General features: G+C 42.3%; 1 protein-coding gene across 5 annotated transcripts; it reads left to right on the top strand.

The window, feature by feature from the left end:
- The first annotated feature begins 18 nt into the window (after positions 1 to 18).
- Positions 19 to 22895, top strand: RNF19B (ring finger protein 19B). Of its 5 annotated transcripts, XM_025856217.2 has the most exons (10): positions 24 to 781; positions 9776 to 9981; positions 11158 to 11302; positions 12927 to 13089; positions 13532 to 13646; positions 14688 to 14828; positions 15792 to 15999; positions 18683 to 18814; positions 19611 to 20112; positions 21401 to 22895. In XM_025856217.2, exons 1-9 carry the CDS (start codon positions 150 to 152, stop codon positions 20071 to 20073), a joined length of 2205 nt encoding a protein of 734 aa, XP_025712002.1. In that variant the 5' UTR covers positions 24 to 149; the 3' UTR covers positions 20074 to 20112; positions 21401 to 22895. The 5 variants fall into 5 exon arrangements, with proteins under 5 accessions (XP_073759077.1, XP_025712002.1, XP_025712001.1 ...); XM_025856216.2 differs by lacking the exon at positions 21401 to 22895 and having other exon boundaries at positions 19611 to 20430; XM_025856220.2 differs by lacking the exon at positions 21401 to 22895 and having other exon boundaries at positions 11161 to 11302; positions 19561 to 19695.
- Positions 22896 to 23696: the final 801 nt, after the last annotated feature.

Here is a 23696-nt window from a genome sequence, read left to right on the forward strand (position 1 = left end):
AGGCTTTATAATCACTTCGACGCCGCCGCTCGGCTTCTATCTCGGGGAGGGCGGCTGAGGCGGCGGCAGTCGCCGCGCCGGTTGAGGGGGCGCTGAGGCGGGAGCTGTGGCGGCGCTGGGCGCCCCTCGCTCCTCGGCCTCTGGGGGCCATGGGCTCTGAGAAGGACTCCGAGTCGCCGCGCTCTACATCTCTACACGCGGCCGCGCCCGACCCCAAGTGCCGCAGCGGCGGCCGGCGCCGGCGCCTCACCTTCCACGGTGTCTTCTCCGCCTCGGCCCGCGGTCGCCGCGCCCGGGCCAAGCCACAGGCCGAGCCACCGCCCCCGGCCGCGCCGCCGCCGCCCGCCCCGGTCCCGGCCGCGGCCCAGGCCCCGCCGCCCGAGGCGCTGCCCACCGAGCCGGCCGCCGAGGCGGAGGCGGAGGCCGCGGCTGCCGCCGGGCCCGGGTTCGACGATGAGGAGGCGACGGAGGGCGGCGGCCCCGGCCCGGAGGAGGTGGAGTGCCCGCTCTGCCTGGTTCGGCTGCCGCCCGAGCGGGCCCCTCGCCTGCTCAGCTGTCCGCACCGCTCGTGCCGGGACTGCCTCCGCCACTACCTGCGCCTGGAGATCAGCGAGAGTCGGGTGCCCATCAGCTGCCCCGAGTGCAGCGAGCGACTCAACCCGCACGACATCCGCCTGCTGCTCGCCGACCCGCCGCTCATGCACAAGTACGAGGAGTTCATGCTGCGCCGCTACCTGGCCTCGGACCCCGACTGCCGCTGGTGCCCGGCCCCGGACTGCGGGTGAGCGCGGGGGCGTGGCCGCCAGGGCAGGGGCTGCGGCGGAGGGGACCCGGGTCGGGGGACTGGACCCCCACTCAGCGTGTGGCCGGCCCGGAGAGGCGGTCCTCGGTGCAGCGTGTGCGTGTGTGTGTCCCAGCACCGGGGAAGAGGTGAGGGCTGGAGGGAGGAGAAGGCGGCAACTGCGGCGGGTTGGTAACCGGTCACCGTCCGCAAGCCCAGACGAGCGGGGGAAGGCACCCGCCACCCGCCCTGCCCGAGGGCTTGAAGTGGGGGCTGAGCAGTCGGTGAGGGGAAGGGAGCTGTCCATCAAGTCAGGAGGCAGGGAGAGGCTTTTAGGTGGGGTGCACGCCCCTCTGTCCAGAGGTAGGGGCCATGTCTTAATGACGGCGGGGAGGCGATAACTGGCAAAGGAAGGGATGAGAATATTCTGAGGGCCTCACAGCGTTCGGAGGGGTGTGTCCCTTTGGCCAGGGGCAGACTTCGCAGCATTACGGGGGAAGGTGTGTTCTTCCTGACCACAGCTGCTAAAGTTGGGATGGAGGTGATGGAAATGGCACTAGGGGGAAAGGACAGCTCACTGGCAGCTCTGGGGCTCTCTGGGCGTTGTGTGCCTTCTGTGCCAAGCTATTGGGAGGCCCCCTGTGGTTCTTACACTGCTGCCTTGGGCAGGGTGAGGAGTGGACGGACCTTTTCTTTGTCCAGAGAAGCAACGGGGCACTGAGAAGAAGGATGCCCAGAGGCTGACGCGGTAGGAGAAAATGTGTTATCCAGCCCCTCTGATCTTGAGTTCTTGACGACAGTCTTTTTAAGGCACCATGTATCCTGAATTTTTAAGGTCAGTGAGAAAATATGCAATATGTGCAGAGACAGAATACCACCAGATTTTACTGTCTAAAGTATTCAGTGGAGACCACCCTACCACCACTTAAAAAAAAAAATCTGTTATTGTCAGTACATCCCATGAATGGTTGCATGCAGCAAAGAAGAGCTTATCTAAGTGATTGGAAGTCAGACTGTGCCATTTACCAGTTCTGTGACCTTGGGCAGATCATTTTATTCTTGTGTGTTATGTTTTGGGGACAAAAAGACGCTAGGGACTCCTTGCAGTGTGTGAATGTAATGGTAGTAAAAAAGCTGCATGGGCCTTTGCTTCAAAGGAGTTAAGAAGGGCTTTTAATTGTAGCTTGTATACCAAGGCTGTTTTAAGTTTTCTGTGATGCTGGGGCACCCTGGGTGGCTCACTCATTAAGCGTCTGTCTTAGGCTCAGGTCATGATCCCAGGGTCCTGGGATCAAGCCCCGCCATCGGGCTCTCTGCTCATCGGAGAGCCTGCTTCTCCCTCTCCCTCTGCCTGCCACTCTGCCTACTTGTGCTCTCTATCTCTCTGTCAAATAAATAAATAAAATCTTAAAAAAAAAAGATTTCTATGATGCTACTATTTGTCCCCTTGAAAAGAAGCTGTCTTAGAGTGTCTAGGAGAGTAAGAAGAGTTAACATCTGTCTTTCTATTCTGCCAGACTTGTTTAGAGATGGGTGTGTTATTTAACCTCACTGAGATGGGGTTTCTAAATTACTCTGAAGTGTGGTCAAAGGTATGGTGTTTGTCTATGGTAGATCACTTTCACTTTGAATTACTAAGTGTTGGAAACAACCTTGTAGGCTCTTACATCTGGTGGCCTGGTGATCTCAGTGGCCTTAGGAGGCTAATGTATATGATAGGTTTTATAAATACTATTGATCTATTTTCTGAACCAAAGGAATATTTACTTAAGAGAACACTGCATGGTTAATTTTGACATAGTATATTAACTCCTTTTTGAGATGTGTTTCCTTGAATTTTAACTGAGAAATGTGGCGTTGCTGATTATTTTTCTGGAAAAGCTCCCTTTTTGTTTTTATTTCTCTAAAGTCAATGACTGTTTTTGCTCACAACATTAAAAATGGACAGGAATTAATTTATAATCTTTATGGTGACAACTGTAAACCATTACTAAAAGTTAAAGAATTAAGGCCATTTCTTATTTTAGCCAAGTATTGGTTTAGTATCATCTAGAGGGTTTTTTTAACTAGTTAAAAGCATATAATAATTTTATATATATTTTTTAATGTGTTATCTGTGGGTTTAAAGAAGGTGAAGTCTGCAGAAAGAAAGAAAGCTGGCATCCAAGTATCCCAGGTGCCAGGCGTACATAATTTAATTTGATCCTTACAACATTGTAAGATAGATTTGATTTAGTTTTACAGATGAGAAAACTGAAATTTAAATAATTGAGTCACTGTTCAGGGTCATATAGCTAGTGGGTGGTGGAACCAGCCTTGAAACACTGGTCTTAACTCCAACCAAGGCCAATATTCTTTTCTCTCAACCTTTCCTTTTTTTAAAAAAAGCATGCACTTGTTGGCATTATTGGGGATGCTACTGTTTGTATCATTTTATCAAATGTGGCCTAAGGACAACTTTGAGAGAGCCTTGGATCTGAAATCTAGTTTCTTTTCTGATTCTTTTTGTGAACAGCCTCTTATCTACTTTATTTTTCTTATCTGAAATAGGCCTAATCCTTTCCTGACTTGAGAAGCTTAATTAATGTTTGCAAAGTGTTTCTTTTTTTTTTTTTTTAATTTAAAGATTTTATTTATGTCAGAGAGCGAGAGAAAGCACAAGCAGGGGGCGTGGCAGGCAGAGGAGGCAGAAGGAGAAGCAGGCTCCCCACCGAGCAGGGAGCCCGATGCAGGACTCGATCCCAGGACACTGGGATCATGACCTGAGCCAAAGGCAGATGCTTAACCGAGTGAGCCACCCAGGCGTCCCTTTGCAAAGTGTTTTGAGGTCTGCAATTGGAGGTGTTAGATAAACAGGGAGTAACTTTAAAATTCTGTCATTTCCCAAACAGGTATCTGAGTTCCCTGGGGATGTGGCCAATGGTTTTGCCACCTCTCTTGAATGTCAGTAGAAAAACAGCTTGTTTTGTTTTGTTTTGTTTTGTTTCAAACTGTTCTATTCTTCTGTGTCTGGTAAAAATCATGAATGAGCAGTAAGTGTAATCCCTAGTTCTCTTCTTCTTGTACCTGACCATTTTTACTTTACTCACAGATCAAGTTCTTGTGGCCAAATTTATCAAGTCCTCCCTGCACTCTGTCTGTCTATGTATATGTATTTAATAGGGTAGGGCTCCCTGCTCAGTGAGGAGTCTGCTTCTCCCTCTGCCCCTCCCCGTGCTCATGCTCCCTCTCCCTCTTTCTCTCTCTCAAATAAATAAAATCTTAAAAAAAAATTATATTTGGCAGGGTGAAGGGGGTATGTAAGTGGTCTTACAGAGTTCTGGTCATTAGTTTCACTGTGATTATGATAATGAGAACACTATATATTAAAAGTTTTTTGTTTACAAAATAATTGTAGAGCAGAGTCTTGAATTTTTCTTTTCCCATACTTGAATATGATCTTATTCATAAATAAGAGAACAAGTTTCAGTGGGGCAACATTTACATTATTGTTTAATATTATTAAGTACAATATTACCAAGTATATTTAAAACATACTTTCAAATGAGATAAAATTAACTCAAAATATAAATAACTGACATTTTTATAGTTCTTTATAATCTTCAGATTATAAGCTTATTCAGGAATAATTTAGTTTCATACAGGTGGATGGTGATGGTACACTTATTTTATAAAGGAGAAAACAGTTCAGAGAAGTTTAAGTTCAATGTCTCATAGCTAATAAATGGTGCAGTTGATACCCCTTAGAGTCTCTGCTTAAGCCTGAGTCTTCTCAGAAACCCCTACATCATGTAAATATATAATGTTTTCCTCTCAAGTACCCTGTTACTGATCTTTAAACCCTTTTAGAATCTCTAGAAGACTGAGGGATGAGCAAAGGAGGTAACAGAAAATTTCCTGGTGTGTAGGGGCAGATCTTCTGTACAGATGAATAGGAGATAAGGCTGTCTTGACCTAAATTCTTTGTGCAGGTCCACCACTCCAGCCTCTCATTGCTGGCTCTTTCTCCTGCAGAGTCCCCCTCCTACCGGACCCTAACAGGTAGTATCAGCTGTTGGCCTTCCTGGGCAACTGGACTAGACCATCCCATAAATAGGAAGCTTCTGTTCATCTCTAGCACATTTATGAAGGAAGAACAAACTCCTTGAGCAGACAAATTTCTCAGTCAGTGGAAAGGGATTTTTTTTTCCTCTCTGAAGCCTTCCTACATCTTTTATCTCTCTCTCTCTCTTTCTCTCTGGTATGACATTTTAAAAATTGAGATATAGCTGATCTGGACGTCTTCTCTTAATTTAGCTCTGTACCTTCTATATTCACAACTCTTCACTCTGTCCCCCACCCCTCACTTGCGCATCTACGTCCAACTCCATACATCTTTCCCATATTTGCCAGTGTATCATTCTAAAGTGGAACATTTTATATCACTCCCCTGCTTCAAACTGTTCATATTTGACCTATAAAATGACTTCTTATGTCTTTAAGAACTGATTATTTATATGATCTACCCTTATAATTTAAGCCCCTTTACAGTCTACTGCCATCTTTTCATCTTGTTTGCTATTTTTCACTTACATCAATATTTTACAATGTATATTTTGGTATTACTGGAAAGGTAAACATTTTGTGATCAAATAAGCTTGGGAAGTATTGGATTGAACAAAATGTATTTCTGAGCTTTTTATACCCTTTAAACATGCTAATATACAGTATATATTTTGCTAATGCTAATATACAGTATAAATCTCCAATCTGGTGTAATTTTCCCAAACTTAAATCAACAGGAAACATGTTTTTGTTTTTTCTATGGCATCTTAAACTGACACTTTCCCTGATTATTTGCAGTTTTCTAAACTCCTTTAACAGTTACTCTGTACAGTTACTCTGTCTTCTGTTAGTGTCCTTATTTAACAATGAATCTTGTGCTCTGAATAGATTGAGAGTTCCTCTAGCCTAGGTTATCCATATTCCAACTTTTTCTACAACTCTGAGCAAAATTTTTCATTAGATCCCAGAAGAATGGGATAGTTGAATTTTGATGAGGTAGATAAAGAAAATGAAGAGCCCAGTTTTTGAAAGAGACACAGATAATGGGAGTGGAGGGCAAGAAGAGGACAGACAGATGATCATTCAGTGGACACTTTTGAGAATTATGTAGTGTTGAACTTTCCTTAAGTGAATATTGGGTATTACAAAAAGGACTTAGACGTCCTCTTTACAGGGAGTTTGGCCTGTTAGAAGAGATTAGATAGATAGATATAGATAACAGATTATAAATTCAGTGTAATACATACTAAAGAAAACACAAATGCTCTTAGAGGGTAGATGAAAGATTTTGCATGATGGTGTCAAGAAAGACTTCACAGAGGAGGTAATATTTGATCTGGGCCTTGAAGAATGTAAGTAGGAATTTATACCAGGCAAACAATGATGCGAGTAGAGACAATGGCATCTTAAACCAGAGTGTTTTGAGCAAGTGAAATGCATAGAGGTATAAAAATACAGTAGTAGGTCTGGAATCTAGTTTGGTCAGCCTCTGGATGCACAATATAGAGAGCATGATCTGGAAAGTAACTAGAGATCAATCTGAAAAGGTAGACTGGACTCCAATTGATAGACTTACCTAAGCCATGCAAAGAAGTTTAGGCTTGAAGGACTTTTATTTTCTTTTTTGTTGAATGATTTTAAGTAAAAGAGTTACATAATGATAGATAACCTTCTGGAATTGGAACTTGGACTGGAGTGGGGAATAAGGAGACCAAGTATTAGTCTCTTTCAGTTGTCTGGCCAAGAGGTGACATAAATTTAAACTAGGGCAAAAAAAAAAAAAAAAGAGGAAGAGAGTAAGAGTACAAACCATGACACCTTGGCGCATTTCTCCTGCCCTCACACATGCTCAGGGTCCATTTGTAAATGAAGCTATGTGGCCTGGAGCTAGAAAGTTCAAACGTGGTATAGGAACACATTTCTTTAACTACTAGGGTCTGTTAGAGCATAATCAAATTCATAATAATGGGATTTTTTTCTCCAGGGCCGAAGTTAGGTAATGCTGTGGTCTAGCCTGTCACATATTATATTTCTGAAGACTTAAGAAATTAGTAAATTTATATAAACATAAGGGGAGGGGGAAGGATACATCTGTTTTCTTAGCAGCACGTAATTTCCATCACCCTCTATTTAGCTTCTTCTTTCTCCCCTCTTATTTAGCTTCTAATTAGCAAACCTGAATTCTTGGTTAAGCCAAGAGCAGGGTAGGAGATAGGCTCCAGGGTAGGACATGGAAGAGAAGGAACAAGATTGTCAAAGCGGATTTGGTCTCAAGGATGAAGTTTTTTTTCAACTACCTGAGGAAGATTACCCTATTCAGAATTTAGGGGTTTCCTCCTAAAATGGGCTTAGACAAAATTTTAGGTCTAAGTTCTAGTACCTGGCATATAGTAAACCAATAGATACATGGGTAACGTTTAAAGATTGCTTTAGGGTAAAGTAATAGCCCAGGAGAAGAGTTAGAATGGCCTGGGGAAAGTAAAAAACTAAACAGGAGAGGGTCTCAATCATTCATTCAACACAAGTATTTTGAGCATGAACCAGTATGCTAGACCCTGAAGATTAAAACATGGATGATACTTTTCGTGAGTCTAGTCTGGTTGGGGAAGCACACATATAAACAGATAATTAATGTGATAAGTAGTATAAAGTAATTGTACATAGGCATAAAGTAGGCAGCCAGCCGCCTGGAGAGGTTAAGTATTAAGAGTTCATAGGGAAGATGACATTTGAGCTGGTTCTTAAGTGGATAAGTATTTGCCAGGGCAAGAAGAAAGGAAAGAACATTCTAGGCAGAAGGAGTAGATTATGCAAAGGCCAGGAAGTAGGATAAAATGTGCTATATATTTTTTTTAAAGACTTTATTTATTCACTTGAGAGAGAGAGAGAATGAGAGATAGCACAAGAGGGAAGAGGGTCAGAGGGAGAAGCAGACTCCCCACTGAGCGGGGAGCCCGATGTGGGACTCGATCCCAGGACTCCAGGACCAAGACCTGAGCTGAAGGCAGTTGCTTAACCAACTGAGCCACCCAGGCGCCCAAAATGTGCTATATTTTTATACCATACCTTTCAGGGCAAGATCTCAAATGCAGTTCTAGAATATGTTTGGTTACACTTGAAGGTGGCAGGCACCTATATCTCCATTTTTGGGATAGAGGTTAAGGCTTGGAGATTTAAATTAGCTCAGTGTCATGCAGTATGAGTCAGGGACAAGGAGCCCAGACCAGGCGCCCAAAAACAGGAATGCCAAGTCTCGTGCCCTGAGTAATTCTGTGTCATGGTAATAGATTGTTGTGGGCTCATGAGTATTTGGCATTATTTTACTTCCTTGGAACCCAATTCCACACCCAAAAGTGACATTATCAATCTGGTCAAGTGTTCGTCTTAAAAGAAAAAAAAATCTGTTAATAATAAGTATTTATTTCCACCAGGTGAGGTAGCAATAGATCAGGAAATGATCAAGGCTTCTTGACTGTCTATGTAATTTGTATCATCAGAAGTTGATTTAAGGTACTGAGGTCATCCAGTACCTTTCCCATTTAACACAAAATAGCAAGCATGTCACTTTCTTTAGGAGAAACATTGTTTATCTGTAGTAGCTATTTTGCAGCTAGGTTGGGTAAATTTGCTCAGAACTCCTATAGGATATGAATCATTTGCATTCATACATTGACCTATTCTCACTTTGCTCTTTCTGAGAAGAGTTTTAGTACAGATTGTATTATATAACACAAATGATATGTCATTGATATTTTCAGTGTCATTCTCAAATCACCTTGCAGAATCTATAATAAATCTGAGAACTTGAGTTGCTGTTATGAACATCTAATGTACATTCAAAAAAACAAACAGTAGAATAAATCCAAGAAAAAGTTATTAGCTTTTTTTATAAGTTGCTTGAGGTCTTTGGCTATTGGAGGAGAAAGTGGAATGGGGGACAACAAAGCCCAACGGCAACACCTAAGCCTGCACTTACTGACCTGTTTAAAAATTGTTTGAACTTTCACAACTGCTATTTTCCCTTCTTTGTTTCTTTAAATTACTTTTTAAATTTTTTTTAAGTCTTCACTTGTTAGGGTAATATGAACATTTGGTTGACATATTTTGAACTAGTCAAAAGGGCTAATGGTTGTAAATATATTGGATTGTTTGTGAGAGAATAATTCTTGGAAAATAAGTGTTAATTACAAGAAACAGTTGATGTTGGAGCAGATGGATTCTGAGTTGTGCATCTTTACTAAGAATATGTGTCAGAAGAGAGAAGGAAGGGGAGGGAGATAATAGCCTTATTATGGATTAATTAGTAAGGTAGATGAGTGGTATTCTTGGATTCTGGAGCCTGTCAAGGAAGTAGATATTTCAAGGTATAGATTTGAGCTAAAAAAAAAAAAAAAAAAAGAAAGAAAAATAAAATGAGCTTTCAGTAGAAGTTGATCCTGAATCCATCTGTGGCTATTGTCTCAGGCTGTGTGCTCAGACCAGCTTCACTGTGGAAGTTAAAAATGAAAAAGTATACTTTAGTTTTGCTATACTTTCATTTTACAAACGTTCTGTCCTTTAATGTAAACAAATTCTAATCTCTCTAAATATAGCAAACCATCAAAACGATAGAGTTTTGTACCCTGTTATTTGTGAAACTTGCTGTGGTAAACTACTCTTAAACTATGACTGAATCCAGGCTAAATATTATATTTTCCCCTTTTTCTTTAGAAGGTAAATGATTTGTGTTTTTAGAATCTCAAGACGAAATTTACTTTCTCACATCGAATATGTTTTACAGTTTGTTAGGCATGCTTGTGTGTGTGTGTTATGTGTCACATGTATACTCTTCTTTACATGGTGGGTAGTGGTAAGGAGTGTCAGCATCACCCCGCCAAAACTGGTGAATAATGTCTGTCTTTTTCCGATCATTCTTACCTTACTGATACCTCTTCCTATTTCCTTACCCAGTTATGCAGTTATTGCCTATGGCTGTGCTAGCTGCCCAAAGCTGACCTGTGAGAGGGAAGGCTGCCAAACGGAGTTCTGCTACCACTGCAAGCAAATATGGCATCCAAATCAGACATGCGATATGGCCCGGCAGCAGAGGGCGCAGGCTTTGCGAGTGCGGACCAAGCACACTTCAGGTCTCAGTTACGGGCAAGAATCTGGACCAGGTATGAGTTGGCATTGTCTCGTTTTTCTCTTTATTTGATATTTCATAATGTGAGCCTAAAGCTGGGAGAGATTATTTTACTGTATAACCAAGTCTTTCCTGGGATCAGAGAGCAGAAAATACTTGGTAATACTCTCAATATTATATTTGATATGTAGTTTCTTTCTCTGACAACTGTAGGTTTTCCAACCTATAAATTGGTAAAATTGGAATGCAACAAAATTGAATTGTTTAGTTTCTACCTTTTTAATGATATGTCTTATACTGGAGAGTATATAGGTCCTTTTGCGAGGGACTTTTTCAAAACTTTGTGAGCAGAAAGACAATTAGTATTAAACCTCTACTATCTTCCTACTAGCTTTAAGTGCATCACCACTTTTGGAAGTAGGGTACAGAGTGAAGGAAAGGAAATAATATTAGTATGGATTAATGATTAACCTTAAAAGGAGGAACCTTGGCAAGTCAGAGTAAACCTATTTAAAAATGTCAGTGGGTTTATTGCCTTTTATAAATGTATTTTATTTCACTGATGTCATTTGGGAGAGGCTGGTAGGAAAGATTTTACCATTCACTTTTTCCTGGCACAGCATAACCTAAATTGTCATTTTAATAGGATAGTTCCTAGCTTGCTGTGAAAATTACTAGGTGTGTGCTACATAGCATACCCAATTATTTTTAGGTTTTGAATTTGAAAGTATCATGGGAGGGGTCTGTGGGTTGTGTTAACAGCATATCACAATGATACTTGCTGAGCCTGAGAAATGAATTTCCTGAGCTAAAGTTTTTCAAAACTTAAAGCCAATTCCAAGCTGCAGACTATTATTCCTGCAGAACTCTGCTTTGAATCCTGCCAGCCTATTGGCTGGTGAAATTCCATTTTTCTTGGAACCATCTTTGTCTCTAGGGAAGTCTTCTTGTTCAGAGTGTGGCTTAAGTGCTATGTAAGATGCCAGTTTTGGGGATAGGCAGCTCAGTATGAGACAGGATCCATTTTATGAAAATTCCTGAGGTCTAGACATAGCCAGCCTTCCAGTGAAGTGGGTTGCACAGTTTGGAATTCTCAGCCAAGAGTTCTTGACTGTCTCCTCACTTTTTATATATATATTCCTAGGAATAATAAATCAAATTAGGTTTAACTGGGGGTGTTTTTCTGCCCAATCTTCCTTCCCCACCTTAGCAGATGACATCAAGCCATGCCCACGATGCAGTGCTTACATTATCAAGATGAATGATGGAAGCTGTAATCATATGACCTGTGCAGTGTGTGGCTGTGAATTCTGTTGGCTTTGTATGAAAGAGATTTCAGATTTGCATTACCTCAGGTGAGATGGGAAATGTGTCCATTGCTTTATAGTCTTGTTCTTTTACTGATTTAGGGAAAAGGATGTCAAAAAGACACGGTTGTCTGTCCTCTCATTGCAGTATAAGGAAGCTATAAAAAGTTCTTCTCAAACACTCCTGTGACCATGTTTTTCTTCAGTTCAGCAATTTCCAGGGACTATTTTCATTACCTTCCAGATAGAGTTCAATTTCCCTAGCATGGCTTTGCCACAGTCTGGCCCTAATCTCCTTTTCTAGCTTTTTCCATGTTGTTTTTATACATGCTATATTCCGGTAACCTGGGCTTGCTATTCCCTGTGTTTCCTCTGGCTACCTTTCTTGTTCATGTTCTTTCATAATTGTTCATGTTCTTCCCTTTGCCCAGAATACTTTCTGATCACGTCACCCTCCCAGCAACCCCCTCTTCTCTCAACCTGTTCAGTTCTTATTTCCCCTTCAGGGTCCACTTAAATGCCATTTCATCTATGATGCCTTCCCCAACTTTTTCTGCCTCATTCTTCTGTATTGGCATTCCTTAAATGTTTTATTATAAACATCACTACTTTTACTTCATATACATATTGAATTTTGCTAAACTGCATACATTTATTAAGGCCGGAGTTACCTTTTTACAGTTCCTTGCATGTAATGACTTTACAAAGAATTCAGAGTGAATATTAAAATATTGTCCTGAAGGAGTTAATATTTACAAACTTAACATTCATTGTGTGGATGAAACATTACATTTCCAATATAGCAAACATTGAGTTACTTACACTGTACTGATTATCGGGAAAACAGAGGTGTGTAAGACATGATCCCTACTTTCAAAATTGCTTATCCTGGGGCGCCTGGGTGGCTCAGTCGGTTAAGCGGCTGCCTTCGGCTCAGGTCATGATCCCAGGGTCCTGGGATCGAGCCCCATGTCCGGCTCCCTGCTCAGCAGAGAGCCTGCTTCTCCCTCTCCCTCTGCCTGCCACTCTGCCTACTTGTGCTCTCTATCTCTCTGTCAAATAAATAAGTAAAATCTTTAAAAAAAAAATTGCTTATCCTGTCTAGTAAGAGAAGACAAGACAAAGGGAGTGAGCAAAAATGGTTGAACACAGAAGGACTGAGTATAAAAGTAGCCAAACTCAAAGAGTATGAAACTGACATAAAGGGTGTGACAAAGTCTTTTTATATCCTTCCCCAGAAACATAGTTTACAGTATCTATTGGATATGGGTAGGACACATGCCAAGAAAACTATTCAAATCAATGTTCATTAGCTGTAGGGCACAGCGCTTTTGAACGAGATGTCAAGTGTGTAGGTTGTGCAGGATCCCAAGTAGTATATCAATCAAGGAAGCTGGATCAGTGTTGGGTTAGGGAGGACAGAGTTCAATAGCAAAGAAAGGAAAAGAGGTTTCAAGTCTGGAAGCTGTCTTTACAAACAAAAGTAAAGGGCCCAGAGCTCTAATCTGACCTTGTCTTTTGCTCCCCCTCATGTAATATATTCATTTCTTAAAACCTTTTGTAACCATTAATCATCTTATTGAAAAAGAAGGCTCTTGCTCTTATCAAGCCCTCTGTTGACAACAGCTGCATTTGTAATATTGATATTAACTTTAGCATGTTTCCTCTGCAGCCCCTCTGGCTGCACATTCTGGGGCAAGAAGCCGTGGAGCCGTAAGAAGAAAATTCTTTGGCAGCTGGGAACACTGATTGGTGCGCCAGTGGGGATTTCCCTCATTGCTGGCATTGCCATTCCTGCCATGGTCATTGGCATTCCTGTTTATGTTGGCAGGAAGGTAAGACATGCTGAGTTCTGTGTGTGTTCTATCCCCAGGTTTGTTGGTAAAGTTTTGAAGGAAATAGGGAGGAGCTTATATTTCAGAGCTTCCTGAAAACCAGCTGGTTCTTAGATAAAAATAACCTTAATTTCTTAAATGGATTTTCATAAACCCCAAGAGATCTGAAAGTTCTTATTAGCATCCTGGGCCTGGTTTGTCTCAGTGACTTAAAGGTGAAATACTTTCCTCACAACTCTGAATTATTTTGTCTCTTCTTGGATTAACTTTTTCTGTATTAGTTTATGTCACCCTGGTCTGAGTTAGGTTAAAATTTGAGAAAGATGGCCTCTTGGTATGGGATATATTTTAATATAGATGGAATATTCACTTGTCTTTTTCTACCCCAGCAAAAAGACTGATATCCTAACCTGCTGACCTGGATTTTCTTTCTTATTCTTAGATTCACAGCAGGTATGAGGGAAGGAAAACCTCCAAACATAAGAGGAATTTGGCTATCACAGGAGGAGTGACTTTGTCAGTCATTGCATCCCCAGTTATCGCTGCAGTTAGTGTGGGTAAGCTAGCCCAGACTGCGACTCTTCTCCTTCCTTCCCTCTCTTTTCTTCCACCACACCCCCCTACCCAGCTTTCTGACAATAGCAGTTTAGCCAGCTGGCCAGATGTTTCACCTTGGAGGCTCCTACATTTTATGCCAAACCCACCTTGGAAGTTAACTCTATTAGGCACTGTTACTGTGATTAGCAGCCACACTAAATTGTCAGAGTTTGGGATCTTTCATTCCTAAATTAGTGCTTAGAACTCTGTCTGGCTCAGAGAAAAGGTTATATTAAAGAATATTACTTTAAGGCCTAGTTTTTCACCTTTTATCTTCCTTCTCCACTTGCTAGGGAACCCACAAAATAAAATTACTTTTATTTTGATTTGGTTAATGCCTCACAGTATTTTGGGAGGCATAAGGGTTTGTTTTAGAATAAGAATATTGTAACTAACATTTATTAAGGCTCTCCATGTACCAGGAGCAGTTCTGAGGGTTTTGCGTGTATTAGTTCATTTAATCCTCACAGCAGTACCAGTTGTAATAGTAAGGTGCTGTAATTTGCCCAAGATCACTTAGCTGGAACATGAATCAAGGCAATCTGACTTCAGAGCCTGTGCTCTTAACAGCTAAGCACATTCTGCCTTCACAGCAGTAAGATTTTGGAATTAACATCCTGGGGTGATCCTAAACCCCAGGAGTCACTTATTTAATGTTTGAGTATTGATTGGTTCTTGGATTAGCATGTCAGCAGAGAGTAGAAGAGGGAAAATGAAATCAACATATACTTACTGTGCTGGGCACTGAACATACCTTCTCTTTTGATTATTGACAACCCTAGGAAGATATGTGAGATTATACAGCTTGTAAATTGGAGCCAGGATTCTAATCCAGGCCTTTCTAATTCCCAAAACCAGTCATCATTCTGTTAGCCCCAGCTACCTCTTCTGTCTTTCTTTGGCCCTTTATAAAGTGGTTTGTCTGTGCTCAGGCTGGGAAGGAGAATTTAGGGCAGTTGCAACCTGATGGCCTGCTGACTTGTTTCCTTCTCCTCCCCCAGGTATTGGCGTCCCCATTATGCTGGCTTATGTCTATGGGGTTGTGCCCATTTCTCTGTGTCGTGGAGGTGGCTGTGGAGTTAGCACGGCAAACGGAAAGGGGGTGAAAATTGAGTTTGATGAAGATGATGGTCCAATCACAGGTAAAGGGAGGATTTTAATTTCCCTTTGAATTTATGGTGCAGAAAATAAAAATCAGTAGAATTCAGCACATTTTACAGAGAGATTGTCATTGGATTACTTTGGATAATGAGCTTTGTGGGGGGTAAAGTATTTTTAGCTTTTCATTTCTTTGTCCCAGAATTATTAGGTTAATTCCTCTGGTACTTGGCTCTGTGTGGCAGGTACAAACTAGTAGGATTCCAAGTAACTCCAAGTATGCTGGTAATAGTAGTGATTATAATAAAGTCTTATATCTGCACAGTACTTTATAATTTTCAGAGGACTTTACACAGTTATTATCTCACCTGGTTTTTACAATAGCTTTCTGAATAGGGAGGGTAGGGGCTATTATTATCCCCATTTAATGGGAACTTCTTTAAGCTTTTGTCTCAACATCTGTTAAATGGGTTTAAGAGCTTCTGCAGAGCTGGGACTAGAGCAAGTCTTCCAGCTTCTTTTTTTGTTCCCCTGACTTCTACTTTGATGTTTTCACTTTATCATATTAACTAAGCTAGGGCACAGAGAGTCCCACAGTTTTTGAAGCTTCAACTAGAATCAACACCTAACATGACCTAAACATGTTTTGAAATCTTCATGTTTGATTAGATGGCATCTATGATATAATGGACGGAATAGTGGACTTAGAATCGGAAGTGTAGTTTCATGTGACCAGCCGTGACTTGGACACGTCATTTAGTTCTAGACTTTCATTTTCTCCTCTAAAATTCAGTCTGTTATTGCGTAGTTATTGGGAAGATTAAATATTAACAATATGTTAAAACACCTGATGTGTGGTGGCTGCATATAGTATCTGTTCATTAAGTGAGTAAATGAGGATTTTTCTACATGAACATTCTCCACTCTGAAGAATCATTACAGGAAAATAACAGACTCTATTTTGATGCTGTGTTATCTTGAATTGATGTGTTTGGTTCCATCCCCAGTGGCCGATGCCTGGCGAGCCCTCAAGAATCCCAGCATTGGGGAAAGCAGCATTGAAGGTCTGACTAGCGTACTGAGCACCAGCGGAAGTCCTACAGATGGACTCAGTGTTATGCAGGGTCCATACAGCGAGACAGCCAGCTTTGCAGCTCTCTCAGGGGGCACTCTGAGTGGTGGCATTCTTTCCAGTGGCAAGGGAAAATACAGCAGGTAAGCAAATGGATAATTTCTTTTTTTTTTTTTAAAGATTTTATTTATTTATTTGAGAGAGAGAGAATGAGATAGAGAGCACGAGAGGGAAGAGGGTCAGAGGGAGAAGCAGACTCCCTGCCGAGCAGGGAGCCCGATGCGGGACTCGATCCCGGGACTCCAGGATCTTGACCTGAGCCGAAGGCAGTCGCTTAACTAACTGAGCCACCCAGGCACCCAGCAAATGGATAATTTCTGACAGAACCAGTTGGAATGATAAGAAGTAACATACCTGTATTGAGCCATGTCTCTATGCTAGGCACATCTCATATATCATCTCATTTTGATGTAATCATCAGTGGTTTGTGGGGTTTTTTGTTATCTTTTTTTTCTTTTAATTTTATAATAAGAAAACAGGCTCTGAAACGTTAAATGACTTACAGAAAGTTCAGTGTTTTTTCCACTGCACCATAGTGGATCCATATAAAGAGCAATCCTGACTTCAGATTTTCCCTCTAAACATTAGGCTGCCTGCTTCTAGAAGGGAAAGCATGCATTTTTGTAGAATTCCCAAGGCTGTGCTACCCATTAGGCTTGTCATTGACTTTCAATTGAATAGCATTTATACTGTGTCTTGTTGGCTTACTGGTGCTGTATTACCTTCTTATTCTTATTCCCATTTGATAGATAAGGAAAATCAGTTCTATGAATTTGTGTTGAGAAGCTGTAAAGCTTTATGACTAAAAATGTTATGACTTGCTTAGTCATTTTACCAGTTAGATAAACCAGAACATATTCAGAGGAGCATAGCAGGCGTTATATGAGAAGCAGTTAGTTGAATGCACTGGAGAAGAGAGACCTGCAGATGGGGCAGAACAAGGTAGGCAAGTAGGAGAAATGGTTGCCTTCAGATATCTGAAGGACTTTGAACAGGAAGAAAGGATTCTGACTCATGCCAAGAGGTAGATTAAGACAACTTGGCGGAAGCTAGAAGGAAACTTAATTTTGTTTCATTATAGAGAATATTGGGAAAATCTGTATAAAAGGTCAAAGAAGGATTAGATTACTTTAGAAGATACTGAGCTGCCTATCCCTGGAAGTGTTTAAAGTAAGACCAGATGGCCATTTGGCTATTAGAAGGAGTCAAGCAACAGATGACAGATGGACTGGATCCCACACCTGAGTGCCTGTCAGTCACCTGGGAGCCTCTTAAAAATAGATTGCAGGACCTTATCCCAAAATTAATAAATTGAATCTCCTGAAGGTAGGACCTAGGGATCTGTGTTTTGAAAAGGTTCCCCAGGTGATTCTAGCAGAGTCATTGCACAAGCTAGCATCTGGGAAGCGCCTAAGTGATGACATTTGTGAAAGGCCTCTTCCAATTCTGAGAGTCTATGGGAGAGCTGAAACTAGAACGCAGGTCTCTGATTCGACACACTTTCCATTCCACTGCCTCATTTTCCTGGGCCATGGCACATTCTTGAAGGGTATCTGAGGCTGGAGCTGCAGAGTGAAGGTGTGGGCAGTAGGATGGGGGTTGCTTGACTGTGCAGCTGAAGGCTGCTGCTGACCTGTCTGTGCCTCATGACTCTGGTCGTCTCTTGTTAGGGGATCCCGCCCCCACATGCCAACCATCACCCTTGTAAATAAGCAGACAGACATAATTGGAGACTGACTTGCTGAAATTGCAGCTTAGCCAGTCCAGCTGTTCCAGTTCTGTGAAAGCCTTTTATAGGAAGTGAATGAGTCAGATGGGTTTGACTGTGAAACCTATTAAGAGGAAATACTTAGGTGTGCAGCAAACTGGTGTTAGAGCCAAGGAGGGAAGTAGTTATGGGTTCTCAGCTTTGAGACACCATCGGGAAAGTTTGCTGCTCCTGTGGGAGGTCAGATCCTCAATGTCCTTTAATCTTGTAGCCTGGGGGTAATTTGATTGCTAAGTGTTTTGAGTTCCTCTGTGCAAGACACGAAGGGTAAAGTGTGAATGAGATGTGGTCTCTCCTTTTTTTGGAACTCACAGATGAGTGAGGGAGAGATGCATAAATTGATTTAATAAATAGGTAGATGCTGTGGGAGCATTTAACAGGGAATGACTGGTTTGCTGGGAGAGTGAGGGGGATGATACTTCCTCTGCTGTTAAGGACTGAATATGAGTTTGTCACATAGAGAAAGGAAACTTCCAGAGAGAGGGAATAGCATGTGCAAAGTCATGGAGGTAAACAACACATATAGGTGTGTAAGGAAAGAAAGAATTCAGAGTGATTATGATTTGGAACCTATGGTGAGAGATGGAACTGGAGAGAGAGCTTGGAGGCAGATCAGAAAACCAGGAGAGGACTGTTGGCAGTAGAGAGCCAAGAGAGGACTGTTAAAGTGATCAGGACTTTGTCCACATTGGCACTGATCTGGAAGGTGTTGGACTTGAACTTAGGGCTGCTGGAGAGAGAACCCAGTTGCAATTTTCCAGGCAGGAGATGTTCCAACGCCTAAATTTAAGTAGTAGCACTGGGGGTAGAAAGGAGGGGACGATTGCAGTAGATATTCAAGAGAGAAACTGTGTGGGCATCTACTTGAGCTATTTGACAATTGGAGAAGATCAGATCAACTCAATTTGCAAGAGAATAATAGAGATGTGGTGCCAGGAAGCAGACTGTCTTGGAATACCCAGGTCTCGTATTAACTTGATCGTCCCCTCTTTACACAGGTTAGAAGTCCAAGCCGATGTCCAAAAGGAAATTTTCCCCAAAGACACAGCCAGTCTTGGTGCAATTAGTGACAACGCAAGTACTCGTGCTATGGCCGGTTCCATAATCAGTTCCTACAACCCACAGGACAGGTATGTGAACAGTCAGAGATGCCCAGGAGAGGTTACAGTTTGTGGTTGGGTCCTAGGCCTTCAGAAGCTCAATGCCTCATGTTAGGGCTGTGAGTACCATCAGATGGGATATAGAGTGTGTGCCCTGAGTGCACTGGGCAGGTTCTTGTTATAAGAGTGTTTGGGATCTCTTGATTGATTCTTCTTCTTAGCACTTGATTTTTAGGGGTTTCTTTCTTCCTTTTCTTCCCTTCCCCCATTTTTTGGGTCTTTTTTGGCTATCGTATAATTATTCTCATGAAATGTAAGGAGCTAAATTGCTGTTCACTGATGTCTGTGGGTCTGTGGCTTTTGCTCTCATGTCACCCTTTGCCTGATGTGACTCCTGTCACCTAGTTCTCTTTATTTTTGAGAAGCTAGTATAACTGATAGGGTGTGATTGCAGCACTCCCTACTGGAGAGGTTCTGGTTTCTCTTAATTGTGACACAGTAGTAAAACAGTAGGAATCTTCTTTCACTTTCGTATTTAAGTAGGATAGTGTGAGGGTCTGGCCCTTAGTTGAATTTTGAAAGCTCTTTTTTGGTTATGTGAAGAAATTAGCAGAGGTGTGTGTGTGTTCTTAATCATCAAAAGGGATCTAGTTCTTCTTCATCTTATTTGAGAGTTAGGTTAAATTTTTGTTTTTGCTAAAAGTGAGCTTTAGTCTACAGTTTACCTATGTTTTGGACTTCCTAATCCTGAACCCACAAACTGCTTGTACCAACAGGTATAGCATGATCCATACATGACTCAGCAAAGTGGATTTTGTCTCCACAGAGAATGCAACAACATGGAAATCCAAGTGGACATTGAAGCCAAACCGAGCCACTATCAGCTGGTGAGTGGAAGCAGCACGGAGGACTCGCTCCATGTTCATGCTCAGATGGCAGAGAATGAAGAAGAAGGTAGTGGTCGTGGCGGCAGTGGCAGCAATGAAGAGGATCCCTCCTGCAAACACCAAAGCTGTGAACAGAAAGACTGTCTGGCCAGCAAAGCTTGGGACATCAGCCTGGCCCAGCCCGAGAGCATCCGAAGTGACCTGGAGAGCTCTGATACGCAGTCAGACGATGTGCCAGACATCACCTCAGATGAGTGTGGCTCCCCTCGCTCCCATACGGCAGCCTGCCCCTCGACTCCCAGAGCCCAAGGTGCACCGAGCCCAAGTGCCCATATGAACCTCTCTGCCCCAGCCGAGGGGAAGACTGTCTTGAAGCCAGAAGGTGCAGAAGCCGGAGTATGAAGTGGAATGAATGCTCCTGTTCTGAGAAGCACACTTGTTGTAACTGCATCTTTTGGAATTTTTTTGGGGGGAGGCGGGGATTTATGTATTTTATTTCAAAGATTCTCTGGTCACAGGTTTTCCCCAGGGAAATGCTGAGAAATTTGCAGTTTCTTACCAGAAAAAACATGGAGATTTTTGCCCTTAGTCCTGCCCCCACCCCCTCCCTCCTTTTTTTAGTTTTAATTTATTGGTTAAAGTGATGGTGGCAATCCGTGAGGTGTGTCAAAGAGTGTACAGATGTATGTGTATATGTTGTATGTATGCTAACATATTACCGAAGAACACATTTTAATAAAGATTTCTGTCATAATTCAACCCAATCTCATTTTCCTTGGCTTGGATAGTTCTACAGAGCCAAGTGTTTGAATAGACCACTCACGTCTTTAACAGTCTCTAGATCGGAGTTTTCCCAATCCCAGGAAAGGGTTGTATTCTAATTAGACTGTGGTGGAGTCCTCTATAAACCAGCGACTCCTAGCCTGACAGGAAGCAAAGGTAGCTTGCTTTGGACTGCGTAGTCAGACTGAAGACTTAGCGGAGTCAGCCATATGGAGAAGCTGTAGATTAAAATGAACCTTGTTTGCCCTCTAGAGGCAGCTGTGCAGTTTTGCTGTTAAAGCTTTACTTCTCTGCATTGTAGTCGCTTGTAGAAATGTACTTCAGAGGAGGGAAGAGGGGTGGCTGTTCAGTGGCTCTTCAGAGAAAGCCCAGTGAATGGTGCAGGGTTACAACTTGGGGACAGAGTGTTCTTACTGGAGAAGGAAAGGTACTGATTTTGCCTAATCACCAAGCAATAACCCAGGTGTTTGTTATATTCTCTGGTATGCACTCCCTGTTCCAAAAAGCTTTCTCGTTTTGCCAGTGTAGTTTAAGAGGGCCTAAGGAATCTGACTAAAATTTGTAATAAAAGGAGAGCGGAGACATGCCATCAGAATCTCAACATTTAATTTTATCTGCTCTTATAAAGTCATCAGAATTGAGCTAAGTTGGTACTACTCAGGGTTTTGGCTCTGTCTAGAATAATGACCTTAGCAAGAAAGCTCATACATAGTGTAGCAGAAAACTTAAAAGATTCATGAAACCTGATGTAAGATTCTAAATCTGGCAGTAACTTTGTGACTGTGAATCAGTTTCTCTCTCATGCCCCTAATTTCCCCAACTCTTAAACAATACTTAAGGAGCTTCCAGTGCCAAACTTCTCTAGCCCCTTAGCCCTGGGCCCACAGGAAGAGTTGAAAACATCCTTTCCCTGAAGGACCAGATGGCTTTCTGTTTCCTTTCACAGATGCACCTGCTCCTTGTCTTCCTGGCCTGTGCTTTACCACAATGAGGAGGATGAGTCTGGACGACAATTTGGAAGATCCTTATCTCTTGGGCACTGCAGCTAGACTGAGCACATTTCCCTGCACCTAGGACAGGAAGTGCTCTTAGTGGACTTCGGGTCTCTGGAAGAAAGTGCCCTAGTGTTCTTGTGTGAAAAGGGGACTTGTTGGAAAAAGGGGCAGACAGTCTGGAAATCTCTGAAATGCAAATAATCAACTCAAGATTGCAATTCTCTGAAGCCTCACCAGGACAGCCGTTAACTTGGATAAAATCAAAGAAGTCTTTTGGAGGGGCAAGAGTTGGCAGCCAAACCTGCGTTGTTATCTAGGCTCCGCTTCTTCCCACTGTGAGACTTGGGCAGTGGCCTCTGAGTCTGTTTTCATTTAGCCAACACGGGGAAAACAATCCTTAACTATGGGGTTGTAAAGATTAAGTGAGATGGTGTACTGAAATGCTTTTGGTGAAGACCCATGTTTTTTTCCTCCTGCAGGAATAAGAAGAAATAAGTTAAGGGAGATTATGGGTGCCATCTAAGAAAAGCCCGGAACTCTAGACCAGAAGCTATGAAAAACTAAACTTAACTCTAATCCTTTGCAACACTCCTGTTGTAGATCCTAGACATTAGTTGATGAAAAGGCCCTTCAGCGCCGCCTGGGGGAGAGCATGAGTAATGCATTGGGAAAGTTCTCCCTTTAGAAAATGGGGAAAGTTTAACTTCCTCTTTGTACAGCATTCATTCATTTTGAAATGCCTACCGCATTTCAAGTGTAGAATACAGCAACGAAGAAAACACAAAATTATTGTCCCCGTGGAACTTACACTCTAGTGGGGAAAGACCATCAGGTCTATAACCTGGATGAGGATTAGTGCACTGAAGAAAACAAAGCAGGGAGAGGGAAGAGAGAATGGTAGATGGTGTTACTTCAGATGGTAGTGTAGGCCTCCTTGATAAAAGTAATTTTATCAGAGTCCTAAGGGGAGTGAGGAAGAACCAAGTGAATATCTAGAGGAAGAACATACCAGGCATTAGGAATAGAGTACAAAGGCTCTTTAGTGGAACATCCTTAGTCTGATTAAAACACGTGCACACACACACACAGCTTAGAGACCTATGGCAGGGGATGAGAGTATGTAGTTTAGCAAAACAGCTCTGAAGACAAGGAAATTTTAAGTTTCTCTGAGGCCAGGAAGAGAGGTAATCTTCAAACCAGACAGATGGGATGCTTGCAAGTCAACTTTGAAAGGGGCTAAAACTGGGAGAGGGTGTGTCTGGTCACCAGTCCTACTTGGATGGGCTAATGTAAAGAAACTCATGGATATGGTACTTATTCATTCTGACCCTAATATACTTTCTTGTACTCCAGAGCCTGGAAAGCTAAAAACTACATGTCTTAAACTTCCTTAAACCAAGGTTCTGAATATAATTTAAGTTTTGCCAATTAAATGTGCAAACAAGATGTGGAAGGAAGAAGTGACTGAGGGGTCATCTTCAGCTATTTTGATTTTTTATTTTGATTTATTTTGCTACTGCAAGGATATAGAGGCCGTGGGTTTCTCTTCAACAGTATTCCAATATCTGTCCATAGTTTTGTGAATGAAGGGCTTCCTGATCCATAAATAACAGTGATATGTGTTCTTATAGTCAGCCTGTGGTGGCCTCCTGATGCCTCATCTTGATGGTCGCAGAGGTCTACCAGGGTAGACCAGTCAGTTTTTCCTGGAGGTCCGTCCTAGAGCCCACTTGCTCAGGCTTTCCAATTCTTGCAAGCACCTAATTTATTTGTATTGAATCCTTTTCTACTTAAAATAGGTAGAAGGGTTTTGTTTCTTACAACTACTAAACGCTGATAATGGTATTTGGTTCCAAAAATGGTTATAGGCAATAGGCCGTCAAACATGGGACTCTTAGATTAGTTGTGACTCTGTTGGACTTGAAGGAAATGAGGATAAAATTGCCATTGGAAAGCAGTAGACAAAGATTACTTATATTTGTGGTCACTTGAAATGTCTTTTGGAGGACTTTGGCAGATCAAATGGCTGCCACTACAGACCATCATGTAAGAAATGAGGGCCTAGATGGTGGTGGCTGCGCTGAAGAAGTAAAGGAAAGAGGGGTGCCTGGATGGCTCAGTCGGTTAAGCATCTGACTCTTGGTTTCGGCTGGGGTCATGATCTCAGGATCTTGGGATTGAGCCCCACATTGGGCTCCATGCTCAGCTGCGCTGTCTGCTCGGGATTCTCTCCCTCTCCCGCTGCCC

Source organism: Callorhinus ursinus, unplaced genomic scaffold (assembly GCF_003265705.2).
Source record: "Callorhinus ursinus isolate GAN/ISIS: 27379988/994484 unplaced genomic scaffold, GSC_fseal_2.0 scaffold18, whole genome shotgun sequence".
Classification (NCBI taxonomy): Eukaryota; Metazoa; Chordata; class Mammalia; order Carnivora; family Otariidae; genus Callorhinus; species Callorhinus ursinus.

Excerpts from the sequence above, each read along its gene's own strand:
- RNF19B (XM_025856217.2), top strand. The coding sequence starts at position 150 with ATGGGCTCTGAGAAGGACTCCGAGTCGCCGCGCTCTACATCTCTACAC. Across the intron at positions 16,000-18,682 it reads GGCAAGGGAAAATACAGCAG|GTTAGAAGTCCAAGCCGATG; the intron begins GTAAGCAAATGG and ends CTCTTTACACAG. Across the intron at positions 18,815-19,610 it reads TCCTACAACCCACAGGACAG|AGAATGCAACAACATGGAAA; the intron begins GTATGTGAACAG and ends TTGTCTCCACAG.